General features: G+C 37.3%; 1 protein-coding gene across 3 annotated transcripts in view; it reads right to left on the bottom strand.

Moving 5' to 3' along the window:
- The window catches only part of SEMA5A (semaphorin 5A), a 231,327-nt gene that overhangs the window by 30,915 nt on the left and 182,736 nt on the right, over nucleotides 1-17,676 (bottom strand). For all 3 annotated transcript variants that reach the window (XR_014850013.1, XM_085052160.1, XM_085052159.1), the window contains exon 16: nucleotides 3,948-4,173. Coding sequence is in view for 2 of the 3 variants with exons in the window: in XM_085052160.1 (XP_084908286.1) it covers nucleotides 3,948-4,173 (226 nt within the window). In the remaining variant the exon portion in view is untranslated. The remainder of the gene's footprint in view (nucleotides 1-3,947; nucleotides 4,174-17,676) is intronic.

Genomic DNA, 17,676 nt, shown 5'->3' with positions numbered 1-17,676 from the left:
AAAGAGTAATTCAGACAAAATCACATCCTGCTATCAAAAATAACTATTGTTTTAAAGTTTGAGATAGAGGAAGTAGCGACAACAAGGAAGCTAGATGCAGGTTTCCAGGTGCCTGGGGAAAAAAAAAGGCAAACAAAAAACTCTTTAAGACTGAAATTAGAGTATTGCCTTTGTTTACTTGCCTTCGGATGGTATTTTGGAAGCTAACTTGCCCTAACTCTGGCCAAGTGTCTTGTCTAAACCCATCATTGCTGTTTGTGCTGTGCACCATGAAAAGAAGGCAGTATCTTGAGAGGGTGAATTTCACCCATTTTATCAGATGCTTGTCTTCAAACCCTCATTCCTCAGGGTCCTAAAGCCCTCTTTTGCAGCCTACAATGGAGACTGGACTTTGTTAAGATAAATTCAACCTGGAAAATCAAGGCAAGCTCATACCTTGTGAAGTATTATCCTTGGATTAAAAAATTATGTTTTCAATGAAATTGTTACAGTTTATATAACTGATAATCTTACAGAGATCCAGCATGTTTAATGTAGATATTTAATATGTTTCATAAGCACACATTAAAGCCTAGGCTAATGTAATTTCTGTACTCTGCTGGACTGTACAGACAGTGCATTAAGACGTGCAACAATGTACACAATCTCTTTCGGTTTATTTGAAATAGCTGTCTCTTTCCTATCTGAGTATTTTATGAAAACCCAGAGGCAGGGAACAAGATTTATTTTTCTTTCCTCTTAATCAAACTTCAAATCAGAAAAGCATGAATGCAGTCTGCAAATGCTACTGCTTACTTGATTGAGATAGAAATCTTACCACACTCAGGAGGTAGTCTAGTGGGTTTCTGGCAAGAAGTTCTATCTCTTAACTCAGACTGCAAAGAAAGTTTGCTTTGCTAGCATCTGACAGTGAAACATGATTCTGTTTAACACAGCGTGACTATAGTTGCACAGTGGGAGATTATAGGCAATGAGAAAATTTCTAACAAATAGCTCCTATCTGCAAGGAACAGAGAACTGATCTCTGCAGAACACATCTTTGGTAATGAGGTATGCCAAGCATTCTGTACCAGAATTAATCTTTCTGTAAAAGCCAGAAAATTGCTACAATTCAACATGGAGATAATGAAAATAATGTTTCACATTATCCAGGCTCTGGTCAGGTCGAACTAAGTTATGATGTTTTCTTGCTATATAGCCAGAAATGGTGAAGGTGTCTGCCACAATTCACAGTTTCCCATTCCCATGACTTCCCTCTGTTCCAAAAGCTACAGCTACTCTACATGACTCTTATTTGTGTATTTTCTTACGATGAAATCAAGGAGCAGTAGAGTGGTGGTGTGTTGGCCCACATCTAAACCTGGGAGCAGGGAAATGCTCCTGAATGCTCAGTTCAGAGGCAGTCAGCAAGTTTCATTTCATCAGCAAATCAAAATTGTGCCCCACCTCACCCCTCCCTCAGCAAATGTTCCACTCCATACTGTTCTGACATCCATAACCAGAAATTACTAAGCAAACAGTCTCAAAATGAAATGTGCTATTTTCACCAGAAGGGTATTGGTTAATGCAGCCACTTGGAACACCTATTGAGTTTCATCTTTCATTACAGAATAATTAAAGACTCACTGGCCAAAAAGAATCAAAGAATGAGCACAAATTAATGACAAAGTTATAAGGGCACTCACTATGAAGAGCAGACAGATGTATAATAGTTTCTGCCCCATCAAGTACTCAATAAAAAGTACTTAAATATTCAGTAGCTTTGGGATTAGTCAGCAAAAATCCTTTGCCCAGATGAGCATTTCTATTACCATGCAACAGGGTTGGGGTCATGCACATACACTGCTGCAATGATGAATTATTTCCAAATGAATCAAAGCAGCAGCTTCAGCAAGATGCAACAAAAAAAGTACAATGCCAGGAAACACAGGAGTATTATGTTCAGAAGCAAAAAAAAAAAAAATCTTCAAACTAATCTGGCAAAATTGCACCTGAACCATCATCCGCATCCCTGTCACTTGCACATTGAAAAATGCTTTATTTAACAAAGTCTGGGGTCTGTAACTTCTGCCTATATTCTGCAGGAGTCAGCTTATGCATCCAGCTCCAGGAGAGGTCTTATGATCTTATGAGAGAAGCTTTTCTTCAGGGCTGAGAGAGATGTCTCCAAGCCAAGTTTAATCTTCTTGCAGCAATGTGATCTAGAGCAAACTGGCTCTCCTCTGGTTTGCCCTACTGACCTCCTCTCTTATGTCATGCGTTGGCTTTCGTATACTCCTTTCTTACATGCTGCCATCTCAGCTGTCAGACCAGATTATACCAAGATTCTCCTGTAGCTCTACTTCCACTTGTGATAGCTTTCCAAAATCTGCACTCCCTGGTGGGAAAAATATTCTCTTTCTCATTTAATCTGATGAAATTTTAAAAACATGTTATCCAAGTCAACGTGCTGGAAGACAGCAAAGCAGTAGCAACACCTGAAAGTCCCATTAGGGAAAAGAGAGACAGGTCATACACCAATCCTAGCAGAGAAAAATCTTTGCTAAATACTACTTTGAAATTTAGTATGGATGAAAACAGAATAGAAGAAACACTTGTGTCTCCATTACAAAATCTACCTTGCTATCCAGACCTTAAAAAGTCCCCAGTATTTGACATTGTAGATTATTTGAAATGGGAATGACACAGGGCACAAAACTAAGTCTTATCTGGAGTACTACAAGTTTTGTATTATTATTTCACACAGTTCTCTACTATATATTTCTTCAGAAAATTACTGACACCCTGCCGCCTCCAAAGAGGCACAGATGCCAAGTGAAACAATAAAGGTTTTGTACAGGATGAAAGGCAGGGGAGCAGGATGAAGTTTCCAGCATCTTATCATAGAAGCCAACCCTGCAGCCTCCCCCACTACCAAAACCTTGACATGTAAACCTAGTACAGGCAGGAGCTTAGCACTGACTTTCACAATAGTTGGTCTGTCTGAAAAATATTGAGAATTAGAAAGTCCATGGACTCAGAAACTGTTCTCTCTTTGTGGTCTTAGATAAGCCAAATGCCTTCAGTTATACATTTTTTTTTTCAACTAACCTGGGTCTTGTGAAGACAAAAAGACTACATAAGTGCAAACTGGGCATATAAATATTAAAATATAATAATAAAAAATCAGTATTTTTTAGATTATATGACTAAAATATAATACTTTAAAAGATACACTGATTTAAAATTAAAACAGGATAATTAATGAAATGCATTAATAAAATTAGTGTGACTGTCAGAATTTCTCCTAGTTTTAATTTTTTTATAAATGTAGAAAACTATGTATTACTGATGGGAAAAGAAGAAAATTCTGAAAAAAAATTATTACAATTTAAAGTTGTTGGTAATTGAAAAGATTTTGAAGGAGTTTGGTTTTCGAACTAAGAAATAAACCGAACTTTAAATTACCGGCAAAAGCACAACATAAAATTTTATCATAGAAATTATCCAGTTCATAAACTCCTCATTTATTTAAACACCTATATGAATCTTACAACTGTTACTTTCAAATTACTGAGCAAAAGTCTTTCTTAGCATTACTGTTCCATATTCTGAGCAAAATATTCCAGAAATATGTTAATGTTGCATAAATTCAAGCCTAGTAAAAGCTCAAGGGAGTATAAGGAGGTAACAGAATCTTCCAAGAACAAGATTATAGTAAAGAGAATCAAAATAACCTGGCAAATCTCCAAAATGCTGGTGAAAGACACTTGCTTAGTCTGAATGATGACACTACATCCAGAGGAAATCCAGGCTAGGTTCCCTACTGGGATCATTATGCCCTCCTTTTCATTATCAGCTCTGTTACACAAAACACCAGCAAGCAGCAACTTCCCCCCTGTGCTGAAAATGGAGCAGCAGACATGTCACTGGCAGAGGGCACGGTGAGCCCCTGTGGCTTTGCTCACCATCTGTGGAGCAGCCGCTGGTGCCGTCGCTGGAGCAGTAGCGCATCTCGATGCGCTGCCTTCCCACCTCCAGCAGGTTTGGGTCGGGCAGGCGCGCCTTGCACGTGTATCGGAAACGCTGCTCGTAGTGACCGCCGTTGTCCGAGATGTTCACTGGGGTCCAAGGCGTCCAAGGAGTTGTCTTTTTCAACTCTGGGCAGGCGTTGGTGTTACAAGGCTGATATTCCTGAAAGTTAGAGGTCACAATAAACATAACTGTCAAATATGACAGTGAAAACACCCCAGAAACACTCAAAACAGACAAAAAGACAATCATCGTAAAAAATGTCATCCGGTATATCTTCAGAATTTCCAATAGCATTGATCATCAATGAACTTTTAATACCAGTCTCAAGCTGAAAGTGTTTTTTCAGCTTCTATGCAAGCACAGTACCATGCTGCTAAAAGCAATAATATACCAGTACAAATTAGATCTATCACATCCATAAAAACAGTAAATCAAACACTCTAAGTACCATAATAAAGCATATCCTTTATAAATTAATAGCCCCAAGTAAGGTGAAGCTAAATATGCTAAAGCTTTCAATTAAGAAGAATTCTGATAAACTGCAAGTACATGACACAAACCAGCAAATAATTCCTGGTAACAACTAGTGGCATATGAATAAGCAAACCACTGTCCATTTTGTATATTGCTTATGTGCTACAAAAGGGATGACAAAATATATTTTCTATTACAGATTCTGGCTCCCTGAGGTGCATGTTACTCATAGCTCCAGCATTGCTAAACCTGTCTTCAGAAGCAAATTCCCTGTGGAGTGATATACACTAAAAGGAACAGATCATATCTAAGAAACCAATGCAGAATTGCCGGTATTCTCACAAATGCAGACTTGCCAGTATTCTCAAGACCCCAGTATATGTCTTCTGATGAGTATCATCAAGATCTGTAGGTCCTGCCTATTCATTTTCCAGAGGAAAATACACTTCATCTGATGCAACATTTTGTAAAATATATGGATGAAATTAAGCAACCGTTTATTATCAGAATAAATTCGCACTGACAAGTTATTAAAGATGAAATGGGATTCAGTGGGAAAATTTTTAAATTCTCTCTCTACCTCTTGCCTGTTAGAGAAACTCAGCAGAAAGTACCTTCTGCAAATGAGCCTACTGTAGGTTGTAATTCTACTAAATACTAAAAAAAAAAGGAAACAATAGAAATAATGGTTTTATTTCATAGTACAACCTCCTTTTTCCATAACCGCTACCCCAGCTGATACCACCATGTTTCAACAAGCAACAGAGTACCTGCTCCTCTCTTTCCCATGGTGATTAATAGCCTTTTTATCTCATACTTTCCTCAGTCCACTGTATCTTCTGATAGATAGTCAGATTTATTAACATACCCAATTATGTTTATTGCAATTAGTGGAAAAGCACTTTCAACCCATATTTTAGTTTAAAGGCTGTGTTGCTATTTCAGATCTAAAATAAGCTTTTTGTCCAAAAGGCTCTCTAATTTTTCCATATTTTAGAGTTGGAAAAAAACATCCCCCAGAAATCCCTGCCCCACTAACACAGCGATGCAACAGAGAACCCACCATTATGTTCAAGATTCTCAAGTTCTCAGGCCACTGGGGCTTGTGACAATCTTGTGTTTTCACAGTTCTGCGGCATTTCAGAAATAAAGAGTTCTTAGTCCAAAGCCTTCAGCTGGGCTACTCTTTTTCACTGCTCAAGGCTGTACAAAATCTCTTCCCACCTTCAAACCTGTTGGTCACTACTATGGTGACCACAAGTTCTACTCAAGCACCATTTAGGAAAGAAGATCAACCTTTCTGGGATCCAAGTTTCAGCCTTGTCTGGCTTTTGGCTCAGAAGACAACAAGGCAAACTATCTGTTCCTGGATACTTCAGGGATAGTAATTTCTCCACAACTCCTCCAGGAGTCAACTGTTTAAATCAGATATGTTTTAGAATTAGGACAGAACATGTATGACTGTTCTCCTTGCAGCACATGAATTGTAAAGAAAGAAATAATAAAATTAACAGACCTCAGCCACAGCCAGAACTATCCTGCTTGCTATCTGATCTCGCTATTCATCTTCAAAGCACAGTACCTCCAATGGTTTGATTACTGGGCATCCTTTAGAAAGAGCATTATTCCTTTCCCTTTCCTTTTTTTCTTTTTAAGACATCTAGCACTGATGAGTCCTGGATTGGCTGTTCCGCTACTTAGTAATCCACAAAGCTAACAAATTGCAAGTTAATACGAGGCTGCATTTCCCCCTTAATTTAATTTTCCAGTCGCTGAATTTTGTTGTGCCTTTATTAATGATGCTGAAAGTGTTTCTTGTCCCATACCTACAAAAAAAACTTTCATGCCCAAGTACCCATACATAATGATAAACTAAGCTGAACTTTTTAAACCTACACAGGACTTAAAACCTGATCTCCAGGTCCTGTGCACCCCAGTGTCTTCCCTTTGTCCTATTTCATTATTTCCCCTAAGATTGGACACCAAAAACTGACTTGGCATTGTAGAAGCAGTCTTATCAACACAGTATGCAAAGGCAATCATCATCCCATTTTCCTGACAGTCTGACTTCAATATGCACATTATTGCATTAGTGTTCTTTCCTTCCACAGCATTGTACAGAGTCTAAAGAGACCCAATTATCTCTGATAACCTGTCCTTCTCTAAATCATAGCTTAACAACTAGCTATAGTTTCCTATACCACACAAGAGACTGGTATTTGGCAATATTAAAATATGTTTTATTAGCTTCTGCAATTATTGAACATATTATTTACTACCTCAACAATCTCTGTCATGCTCAAGCTTTACTGAAAATGTCTTATATCACTGTCTAGACTGTTGATAAAAATGTTAAGTGCTATTGACCCAAGAACTGATTCCAGGCAGACTCTACTAGACACATCCCAGTAATTTATATCTGCCCACTGACAACACATTTTTCAATTTGTCAATGAACCAGCTTTTAATCCATTTAACATTTGTCATATATTTCAGTTTCCTGAATCAAATTATTTTCTGTTGCAAAGGTAAATGTCTTGGAAGAGGAGATGTGCTGTATTACTTTCAAACATCTTGAAACCCAAACCCTTATCTATTAGTACATAAGCAGGAAAAAAATCAACCAATATAGTAGTTACTACAATGTTTATTTCAGTATAGTTACAATGGTCTAAAAGCTCCAGTTTTTCATTTTCTATTGATTTTTGTACTGCTATTTTTCAGTCAAAACCAAAAGCTGCTAGAAATGTGAGGGCTTTCTTTATTAGGCATGACATAAACAGGCGAGGGTCCTGTAGAGCAGAATACATGAGGTATGTAATGAACCCTTTGTCAAATAAATAGAGGCAGTAGAGGAAGAAGTTAATTTAGTGGCAATGTATTGGATGTTGCTTTTCTAGCTCACTTCTGAGATGAACACATCAGCTCCCTCGCTTCTAGAAAGACAGACTACCAGTGTTCAGTGTGCTTCAGGAAGCGTAGTCCCTTCCTACACCCTGACAGAGGGCATTCTTCTGTTCTATTACACGAGCCAGAAAGAAAGATGTTTCTGAAGAGTGTCTGTGGAGACCATTTGTTAGTTTTTCCTTTCTTCTTGCTTGCTGCATAGTTTATATGAAAGTTTGACTGCTGTCATGCTTGTCTATTCAACCACTGGATAATAACCATGGAAGGCTCAGAATGTCGGGGAAAACAAAAGTACATGTAGTTTAACTGGAGAATATTTACAGCAGTAAATAATCTCTCTGTGAGAAAATTCAGAGGGCTATCACCAGAATGGATGACTCCTTGGAGGTCTGGCTCTAGTAATGACCTGGCAGAGCCCGCTAGCTGCTCCCAGAAACAGTGAGTGCTGCACTGCTCTACCAACTACCATGTCTGCCATGAAGAAATTGAAAACTGCACGGTGCTTGTTGAGACCATTGCTGTGGGCTGATGGATCTGATGCTGCAAAGTCCAGTGTAGGCAGAGCAATGACCTTGCTCTGAATTGGTCTCAGATTTGGGAGAAAGGAAAGGGGGAGAGAAAAGGCAAAGTCAGATTACACACAGATAGATTAAGTGCTGCTAGCATGAAGACAGTCCAACTGGAAAGATTCAACACAGACTGGGAATATGGAAACTGATACCTCTGCTTGGATTATCCTCCTCTTATCACCTTGTCCAGTGCCTGAACAATTTACCCAAGAGTGATTTCAGGAATATGGCCCTTCACAAAGCAATTCTACCAGCTAGAATCATGGGCACATTAATCAAGTATCCCATATAAGTCTCAGGTGAATAAAAGTGTCAGATGAAACACTGAGGTCTCATCTCAGTGGTAAGACAGAGTTAGAAAAGCAGTGAAGCATTCTGCTTCGATAGTGCTGTTGGGGGGAACTGAGACAGCAGCTGCTAAACTCTCTCCCATGTTCCACACGAACCGAATGGAGAGATGGGGTCAAGCTCTCCTGGGAGATTCTCTAGATACTCAGAGAAATCCTTCAGAGCCTCAAGTGATGGGTTGTGCACATTAGTCCTCAGGGTATGCTTGTGGATTCAGAGCAATCATTACTTGAGGCCATTTACAGACTCCAAAAATATTGCAATAGTTCAAGCTTAACCACTTTCTCAAAGTTCTCTTTGCAAGTTGTTCTAAAAATTGTGGTCTAATTCACCATATTGTGGCTTTTAGTTTCGAGTGGATTTAGCCAGTTGAGACAGTAAAATTTAGGCCTGGCTATACCTAGTAAAGAAGCAGTAAGACTTGTAAAGACTAAATTTTAGGGGACAACTCAACAGACCACTGGGAATTTTAAATAAAATACACAAATGAATACATACCTCACAAAAGACATACCAATGAAAATGATAAATCTAAATTAAAAATATAATGAAGAATACTGGTGGTAATATGAGAAAAAGCACCATAAATTAAAACTATAATTTTGAATCATAGAACATAAATAATGATTATGCTATTAAGCAGCTACCTTGCTTCTGTCCTTAAATAATATTTCCTAGTATTTTTTTATAATGGAAGAAGAATATTAACATCATGTTTCTACCAAGATTTATTTAGAATTATTTAATTTTATTATTTTAGAAAAGGACAGCTAAAACGTAATTGCAAACTGGAGGAGACTACTGCTAAATAACACAGAAAAAACTCACTGTTTTCTCATGGAGGGCATGGAACAGACTGTTTTGGGGTTTTTTTTGCCTTTACATAGCTACATTAGTCAAATTACTGAAAATTATGAGAATCGCTGTGACTTTCACTCCTGGTTTAAGTTTGATTTTAATTAACCAAACAGCATGATATTCTGACCTTAAAAAACTTACCTCTTTAGAAAAATAGACTAAAATATTATCTACATTTGAAGGACATTTTTTTTCTATTAAAACCAGAATTCAGATAGAGAGTTCTGTTCCTGTTTATATGTTTATATTATGGAGGGATTTCTCCTAACAAACTGTTATTTCTTTGATGCATATAGTATGTCCATGTGGAATGCACTTCTTTAGTTCTTATCTATGTTTTTCTTTCTCACCTGTCAGCATGACAGACAAAGCAGCTAAATTAACATTGACAGTGTATTTAAATACTTTCAGTCCAAGAGTTATCTTTCATGATGTTCTTTTAATATATTGTATTAGTTCTCAAATATTTTTTGGGTCACCAAACAGTCCATGGATTAAAAAATACTTATAAATTTTTGCTTTTTGTTCCATCATGCTAAACTTAAATTTGACTAGCAGAAAATAATTCTTATTAAGAATTGGTATTAATACACCAGTAGAAAAGAATGTCGCCGATTCATAAATTGGATGATGTGGTGTGTCTGTCACCTGAGACAAGACAGGGCTGTGAGATATGAGAACCTCAGTCTCTCAGCCATCTCTCAGACTCTTGAGTTTGTCACAGCAATATGTAGTTAAATGAAAGGATAGCTCTCACATGCAAGCAAAATAAAGGCCAAACCAAATGTAACGCTGTTATGAAACTTCAGAGAAAAACACCTCTCATGTATAGAGAGCCTTGTTTACACATCAAAACTTAAGTTTCCTGAAGGACTAATACACCCTCTCTCTCCAAGAACCAGAAGTTAGATAAAATTTATCTTGCAGTGGTTGCAAAACACACCAAAAAATCACAAACTGAACTTTAAAAAAATAAATGGTTCATTTATTTTTATTACAGAAATGTAAAGTGTTATCTATTTAAAGAAGCATTTTCAAACTAAAACAAATGAAAGACAAGTCCTTGATCATATTTCTATTTATTCCACAGTTAAAAAGCCAGGTTCTTCAACCAAATACCATTAGATATACCTTAGTTTTAGGGTAATCTTGCTGCTAGAATACCATTTCAAAAGCATCACATGAAAGACCACCCCAACCCCATTAATTTCAACCAATTAAACAAAATATCTTCTACCTTGTAAATTTCACAGCTATACTTAAAAAAAACAAAAACAAAAAAAACCACCAAAATAATTTCTGAGATCACCATTGTATTTCAACCACACTAAGACATCCTAGGTTGCAGGTAGTTTTGGCTTCAGTTGGCATCCATAGGAGGAGTTATATTGATTCCAGTGGAACCAGGACTCCAGAGATTATTGCTTAGTGCAGATGTAATCCTGCAGTGATGTAAAGTAAGGATGAGAGGTTGTGTCCATAATGAGTTCTTAAAAACATTTTGATGGATAGAGGGAGGAAAATAATTTATGCCATGCAAAAAAGCAGGTTTCTTCTGAAACAAACAGATGTGGGTTTTGGCTGCAAATACTGACTGTGCACAACTTTTTGTTTCAATCTTGTGTATTTTAAAGAAAAGAATTGGAAAAATCTCCATTGGTGTAAAGGGAAATTCTAAAGGAATTAAAGGCTGGATTTGGATCCTTTTTTCCTGGAGGAGTTCAAGGCCCCATGGGCAGGTCAGTGGATTAGGAGACAGTTCAGGACTCAAATCCTTCCTATATTCAATTTCACTAATTTTGCTTCGATAAGGAAAGTTCCTACTTTCATCACCTCTTCATAAACCCACCAGTTTTTGAAGTGAACGAAGCCACCACCTTCCTCTTACTTTTTTCTACAAGCTATTTGTGTAACTTCATGCTTGAAAACTACATTTTATGTCAAACTCATCAAACTTTTCTGAAGGAAATTGCTACTATTGAAAATTATTGTTTTCCAGGTAAGCTGCTGCTTAGGAGATTGGTGTCCAGGGGTCATTTTCTCAAGTTCATAATCAGGACTCTGATCCAAATTCCCACCCTGTCTGTGGTTTTGTATGCAGTGTTACAATCTGTCACATAATAAACATGCCTCTTGTTCCAGCAGCTCCACTGTGAGGAGGGAACCTCCTGAAGTGGGGGATGAGAAGCTGGGGATGTAACCACTCAAACCCAGTAAAATTTGAGAAGACCAATAGGGCCTGTCAAAGGGTTAAGAATTAATTTATTTTTGCCCTCAGTGTTGTCATTTAGACTGCTGCAAAGCCTGCAGAAAGGAAGTATAAGATATTATTGACCTGACGAAAACAGAACACACATTACCATAAATAATCAAGGCTGTAAGACTGAAGGGATTGTCCACCTATAAATGACTGCGTGGATTTACCAAAACTGACTCAAAAGCGATTTCTGTATTGGCACATGTTGAGGGCCTCAACCGCAGGAGGAAAGCCAGGACCAAAATCTGAGCAACATCATGACAAGTAGATGGTGAAATATAAATATCATTAAAGGTAAATGATGTGTTACTTGTAAACGAATCAAAAATTATTTTTCCTGGATTTAAAATCAGCATGTAAATTGCAGCCTTGAAATACATATTTATAAATTTAATTATAAAGAGAGGGAATTCAATTTTACCTTTAAAATTAGGAATTCACCATATGCCATTTGAAAAGACCAGGAAAAGAGACGTAGCTTCCCTGATCACTCAGTACTCCAGAAGTGGGGAAAAGGAGGTTGTTCAAAATTCCATTGTGGGAGGTATGATCAACCAATGGGAAAAAAGTGAGTTCCTGCAGCTCAAGGAGTTACCACTCTGTGCATGTGGCTTTATTCATTACAAATGCAAATGCAAAAGAAGGAGGATTAAGTTAGATGGAAAACAGATGATTTATCTTGCTGTAATAACTCAATTGTTTGCAATTAGTTTCAAATACTCTTACTGAGCTTAATAATTTATTTATTTGGGCCCTATAATTCCTGACACAAATCTTCTAAATTGCTGTAACATTTATTATTCATTTAAAATATATTTTTTAAACTGCTGGAAATCATGTTTATCCAAGTATTTATTAAGTGACAGTAAGAGTATTAGGAGATAATCCAATAGTCAAAAAGGCATAAAATGGCTATCAACTCTTCAGTTTTAGAGACTGCTGCTTCATAATCACTACAAATCTGTTATCACTCATAAATTACCTTAATCTCATGTTTTCCTTCATGTAGATTTCTAGAAAGACAAAGAGAGCTATGTTCTTACTGGAGATCCCTGACAACAAATTTTTAAACAACAAAAGTGCAAGCAAATCTGGAATTTCTGTTTTCACAGGCAATGCTAGAGTTACTTGGCTACTTTGTGATGCAGAAACAGTTTGATTCCTAAATACCTGATGCTTAGATTCACCAATTGCTAGCTATAATATTTGTCAATGTGGAAAAATGGCTCCTTTCTTTAACACAGCAGTTTCAAATTAAGCACAGCAGTAAAGTAGTTCTTGAAATGTCCATACTGAGGACACATTTACATCCATAATATTTAAGCCTGGAACATCAACTGTGTGAAAACCCTGCTACCAAGTATTGCAGAAAAAATAAAACAGTCATTACTATTTTATATCCATCCATAGATCACACTTTCAGATTCTTATTAATTTACCCACAGTAATTTCTTATATAATCAGTGCAGTCTTATATTACAAGTAATGCTTTTATCAGCCTACAGTTCACCATTGATCTTATTTTCTACAATGAGACAATCTTTTAAGTTCAGCTGAACTATCACATTTTAGGATCAAAATCTGAGAAAAAAAATGCAGCTACTAATCAAAACTGACCTGAGAGTGTGAAAGTATTACCTGCTTACACACTCATTTGGACAACAAGCACTCAATTGCAGCTCATTTGGTTGGTTTTTTTGGGGGGTTTCCCACATTGATTATAAAGATTGATAAATTGTGCTTTATAAAAAAATGGAAGCAAAATTTGACAAAACTAATGTTGGGAAGAGCTGAAGCCTGGTTTTGCTCCAAAAAGCTTACTATCCTAATATTCTTATTGTATTTTTCCTTTAAAGGACGATTTAAATGATAGACCAATCACTGGGGGGAAAAATCCAGTAATGTCACCGCTCCTGAGATAACACTTTATATGTTAGAGCAGTTACTAAATGACAAATGTGTAACCAATGGAAATGGTTGAAACTGAATAGATGAGGAGCCATGAACTTTAATTCAGATTTGCCAGCCCAAACCCAGGAGCTGCAGTAAAAAGCAGAACTGCTTGCTGAAATGTGTTAAACTGTAGAAATATTTAAACCCATTGGAAATTGATTTAGTCACACAAACAAGACAGGTTCAGAGATTTTGATCACTGCACTTTCTGATGAGGTAGCAGAAAGGCTATGCTCTGCACTTCTGAAAACGAAGCCACTTAGTAAGGGGTCTGAGTACGGATTTGGAAGCCCAGTGAAGATGGTAAAATGCTGTTTTTACCAATGGATCAGTTGCCAGATCCATCCAGCACCAGATGGTTTTTATGTCATCTTCAAAAATGCCAGATACTAGAAAGTTCCAATTATCTACTCAGAGGTAATTCAAGGATGGAAAGGCAATGTGCATATGAAAATCAGTATCTTCGTAACTCAAAGGCCACTATTCTGTATGAGTAAAAGTAGAAAAACAAACACAACTCCCATTCCCCAAATTCCTTTAAAGCAAATTTATTTATTTATTTATTTTTAGCCGTTGAGAGACTGGACACCATCTATGGCAAATAGATACAGAAGGTAGGTTAAAAAAATACATTGTGCTATAAACCTCTTTTTCATGCCTTGACAAAGGCCTTTGGAAGGAAACTGAACCAAAAATCCACTGAAGCACCATTTAATACATTATCACATCACAAACATCTGCCTTTCCCCAGGGCAGAAGTTGCAGCTGAGCTGACAGATGTGACTGTGTGCCCACACCTCAATCACTGCTGCTACAGCCAAGTAGATAAACACAAAATCATCTTCAGTTATAGCTTGTAATCACTTGGACAAGGAAGCACTGCAACCAAAAACCCAATATATTTGCTTCTGCCAGCTCTGCTACAGGAAAACATGACCTTTAGCAAAGGGGAACACCTAAGCTGGTTAAATTGCTGTAGCAAGCATTAGTTAAACTCATGCATTAGAGCCCCTAGCTATGTGGCAAAAAAAATACCACAAAAAGTAAAATAACAATCAAAATAATAGCATAAAATTTTACAAGTTACTGATTGAAACAGGGAAACACGTATTTGAAAACTATGCCCCTAGTTGTGACAATAAGTGTAAATTCAAATTACCTACAAATTTTCACAGGTTTGTGCTTTACATGCTCAGTAAGTGAAACTGCACAATTATAAATATACAATTGAATGTCATATTCTCATGAGTGGCTACTAATTTCTCAAAGCTTTTACCCTTAACACAGGATTCAATTTCCCAAATGTAGGGACTGTTGCCATTTTAAATGCTATGGGTTACCTCACCTAACTTCCAAACTGTTCTAAAAGCATGTGGGTCTTTCACAAGGCCTCTGACATATCTTCACTGTAACTTTCAGCCAGAAGTTCACATCCCCTATCAGTTCCCAAAAGCAGCACATGTCTCTGTTTAGGCAAATCTGCATCTTGCACCCACCAAGGGTGCCTGTCATTTTTCAGCATCACATCAGAACTGAACCTCCTGTTTCACATTTTCTATTCAATTTGTGTCAATCTAAAAAACTCCCTATAAATCAATGTCTCTCATACAACACCTTATTTTTAGACATTTTAATGCTCTTGGTTTTATATGAAGTTTATTTACAAAGCATTTAATTTGTCTACATTTTATTTTTGAAACTCTTTGTTTGCAAAGAAAACACTTTTTGGTCTCCAGCCAGTTCCTGGTAAGACAGATGTTTCTAGGAAAAAAAAATGAACCACTACTCATATGCTGACTTCATATTATGCTCTGTTTCAAGCCTGAGGAAGATACAGCAAAAATAACTATGTGCTTCCTTTGCACCTCCTCAAACATGAGCTGTTCTGTAGGTGGCACGACCTTGCGTAAAACAGATCAGGTTTTAATTGACAATAGCCTGTCTGTTTCAGCTCAGGATTCCTGAATATTATGCTCTGCTGCTCTGGGGAAATTCCTTAGGATTAAAGCCCTTTCATTTTACACCTTGTTTGACGTCTCAGCAGAAAGGCTAAGCGGTGTATAGGGGCAAGGTGGCACTGCTAAAGACGTTGAAGCCAGAAGGTTAATAAAGAAAACAAAAGGAGAAGGAGATTATGCACTTTTAAAAAAAAACATAGGAAAGAAAATACTGTGGTAATGAAAATAAACTGACCAGGAACAGAGTATGGTTTCCTGATAAAATTGAATCAAAGCACAGTTCAAATGGACCATTTTATGAGTTTCAACAAGTTGAAAGTATAACAATATATTTTCTTAACACAATACTCATGAGAGCTCTTAAAGAAGGACTTTACTACTTAATCTACACACAGGATCCTTAGCTTCCCTTTATACACAGCTATGCCAGCTTTGCCCCATTTCTTGACATAACATTCACATAAACTAATTTACGAGAGGAGGAAAAAAGGAGATGAGCAAGGATTGATTCACACTACAGTTACCAAATTGAGCAGAAAAAAACCAGTTTGTCAGTGAATATGACATCTACTAAAATTTTTCTCTTCAACACACCAGGAAAGGGTCATAAATAGCTACAAGCTACAAGAGTTACATGCCAGAGATGAGAACATTTAACTGTGGGACATATCTCCAGAGTGCTGAGGCTGCAGACTGCCATTGGGTACTTAGGAATGTCGTGCTTGTTTATCAAAGCAATATATAAACCCACGTTAACTTATTGGAAAAGAGGAATGAGTAAATGCATGATGTCATATTTCTGATATTCCTAGCAATGTGGAGAGGACTTACTGCCTGTAACTGCACAACCATGGCTGGAATACCCAAGTCAAACTCATGTGACAGAATTTTAGTTCAAGGTCAGGATGGGTGCCCTGAACTTACACTGTAGGCTTTATAAGACAGACCTCATGTTGACACCTCAGAAAGCATACCATCAACTCTTCGGCATTTTCAAGACAATATTAACAGCTGGAAAATAAAAGTGTTAGTGATACTATTTTTCTAAAAAAGGCAATTTGCTCTCTGTAAGTATTTTGTGTTCACATTGTGATTTTAAATTTGAAATGTCTGACCACTGATAAAGAATTCTGGCCTATCCTATAAAACTTTGAAGGCAAGTTTGATGAGAACTACACTGCTGGAGCAGTCTATCCCTGAAGGACAACATTCAATGGAAAGGACCCATGCTGGAGTAGTTTGTGAAGAACTGCAGCTTGTGGGGAGGACCTAGGTTGGAGAACTTAATGAAGAACATGGGAAGGGACCCCATGCAGGAGCAGGGGAAGACTCTGAGGAGTTCTACCCCTGAGGAGGAAGGAGCAGCAAAGATGATATGTGATGAACTGACCTCAGCCCCCATTCTCATGAAGTTTAGCCCGGAAAGAAGGGAGGAGTGAGGGTACGGTTTTTTTAAGATTTGGTTTTAAATCTCATTACCCTACTCTGATTTGACTGGTAATAAAATAAACTAATTTCTCCAGTCAAGTCTGTTTTGCCCATAATGGTACCTGGTGAGAGGTCTCTCCCCATCCTTAACTAAACTCAAGAACCTTTTATTATATTTTCTCTTGCCTGCCAGGATGAGGAGAGGAGCAACAGAGCAGCTTTGGCATCCAGAAGGGTTCAGTGCATGACATGGTAGGGGTGCAAAGGTAGCCTGAAGTTGTACATATGGAAAGGGAAAATTATAGCAAAAGCTTATTTTGTGGGTTTATTTTTTTCCCCCATTGGGCAAGCTGTAAGGCATCTTTCTGTCAGACAGCCTTCTCTGAAACTCAGAGATATTTGTCACCAAAATACAGAAGTTCTTGGGAAAAGAAGTCTTCTAGATGCTCAAAGACAAGGCAACACCAGTAAGTGCAGTAAAGGTAGAAAATGGGCCAGAATAGGTAGGACAAGCAGTCTGCTTTGGTTTTTATTTTACCTTAAGAAGCCTAAGAAGAGATCCTTAAAGGGGAAAAAAAGAAAGAAAAAAAGAAAAGCAAGAAAGATAATAAATAAAAGATAATGACATTGAGCTGTTTGCATACCCATGGGCAGTTGTTAATGTGACTACATGAAATAAAAGCAGTTATAGCTAAAGAAATTCCATTGATAAGAAAATGCAGGTGTTTGGTAGGAATTTGGAGATCAAAGTGTAAGTAAGCAGCCCATGGGGTCCCAAGAGAGAGGGAAGAAAGAGGAATACAGAATGTAATTTTTCATAGCCTTTATGCAGATAAAATTCTCACAAATCCTTAAAAAGATGGCTTGAATGTGGCTTCACCTACTTTTACTGTTGCTGTTTTAAAAGAAC

The sequence above is a fragment of the Lichenostomus cassidix genome, chromosome 2 (genome assembly GCF_008360975.1).
Source record: "Lichenostomus cassidix isolate B80296 chromosome 2, HeHo_3.0, whole genome shotgun sequence".
In the NCBI taxonomy this organism is placed as follows: domain Eukaryota; kingdom Metazoa; phylum Chordata; class Aves; order Passeriformes; family Meliphagidae; genus Lichenostomus; species Lichenostomus cassidix.
This window is presented reverse-complemented; position numbering and strand designations above follow the sequence as displayed.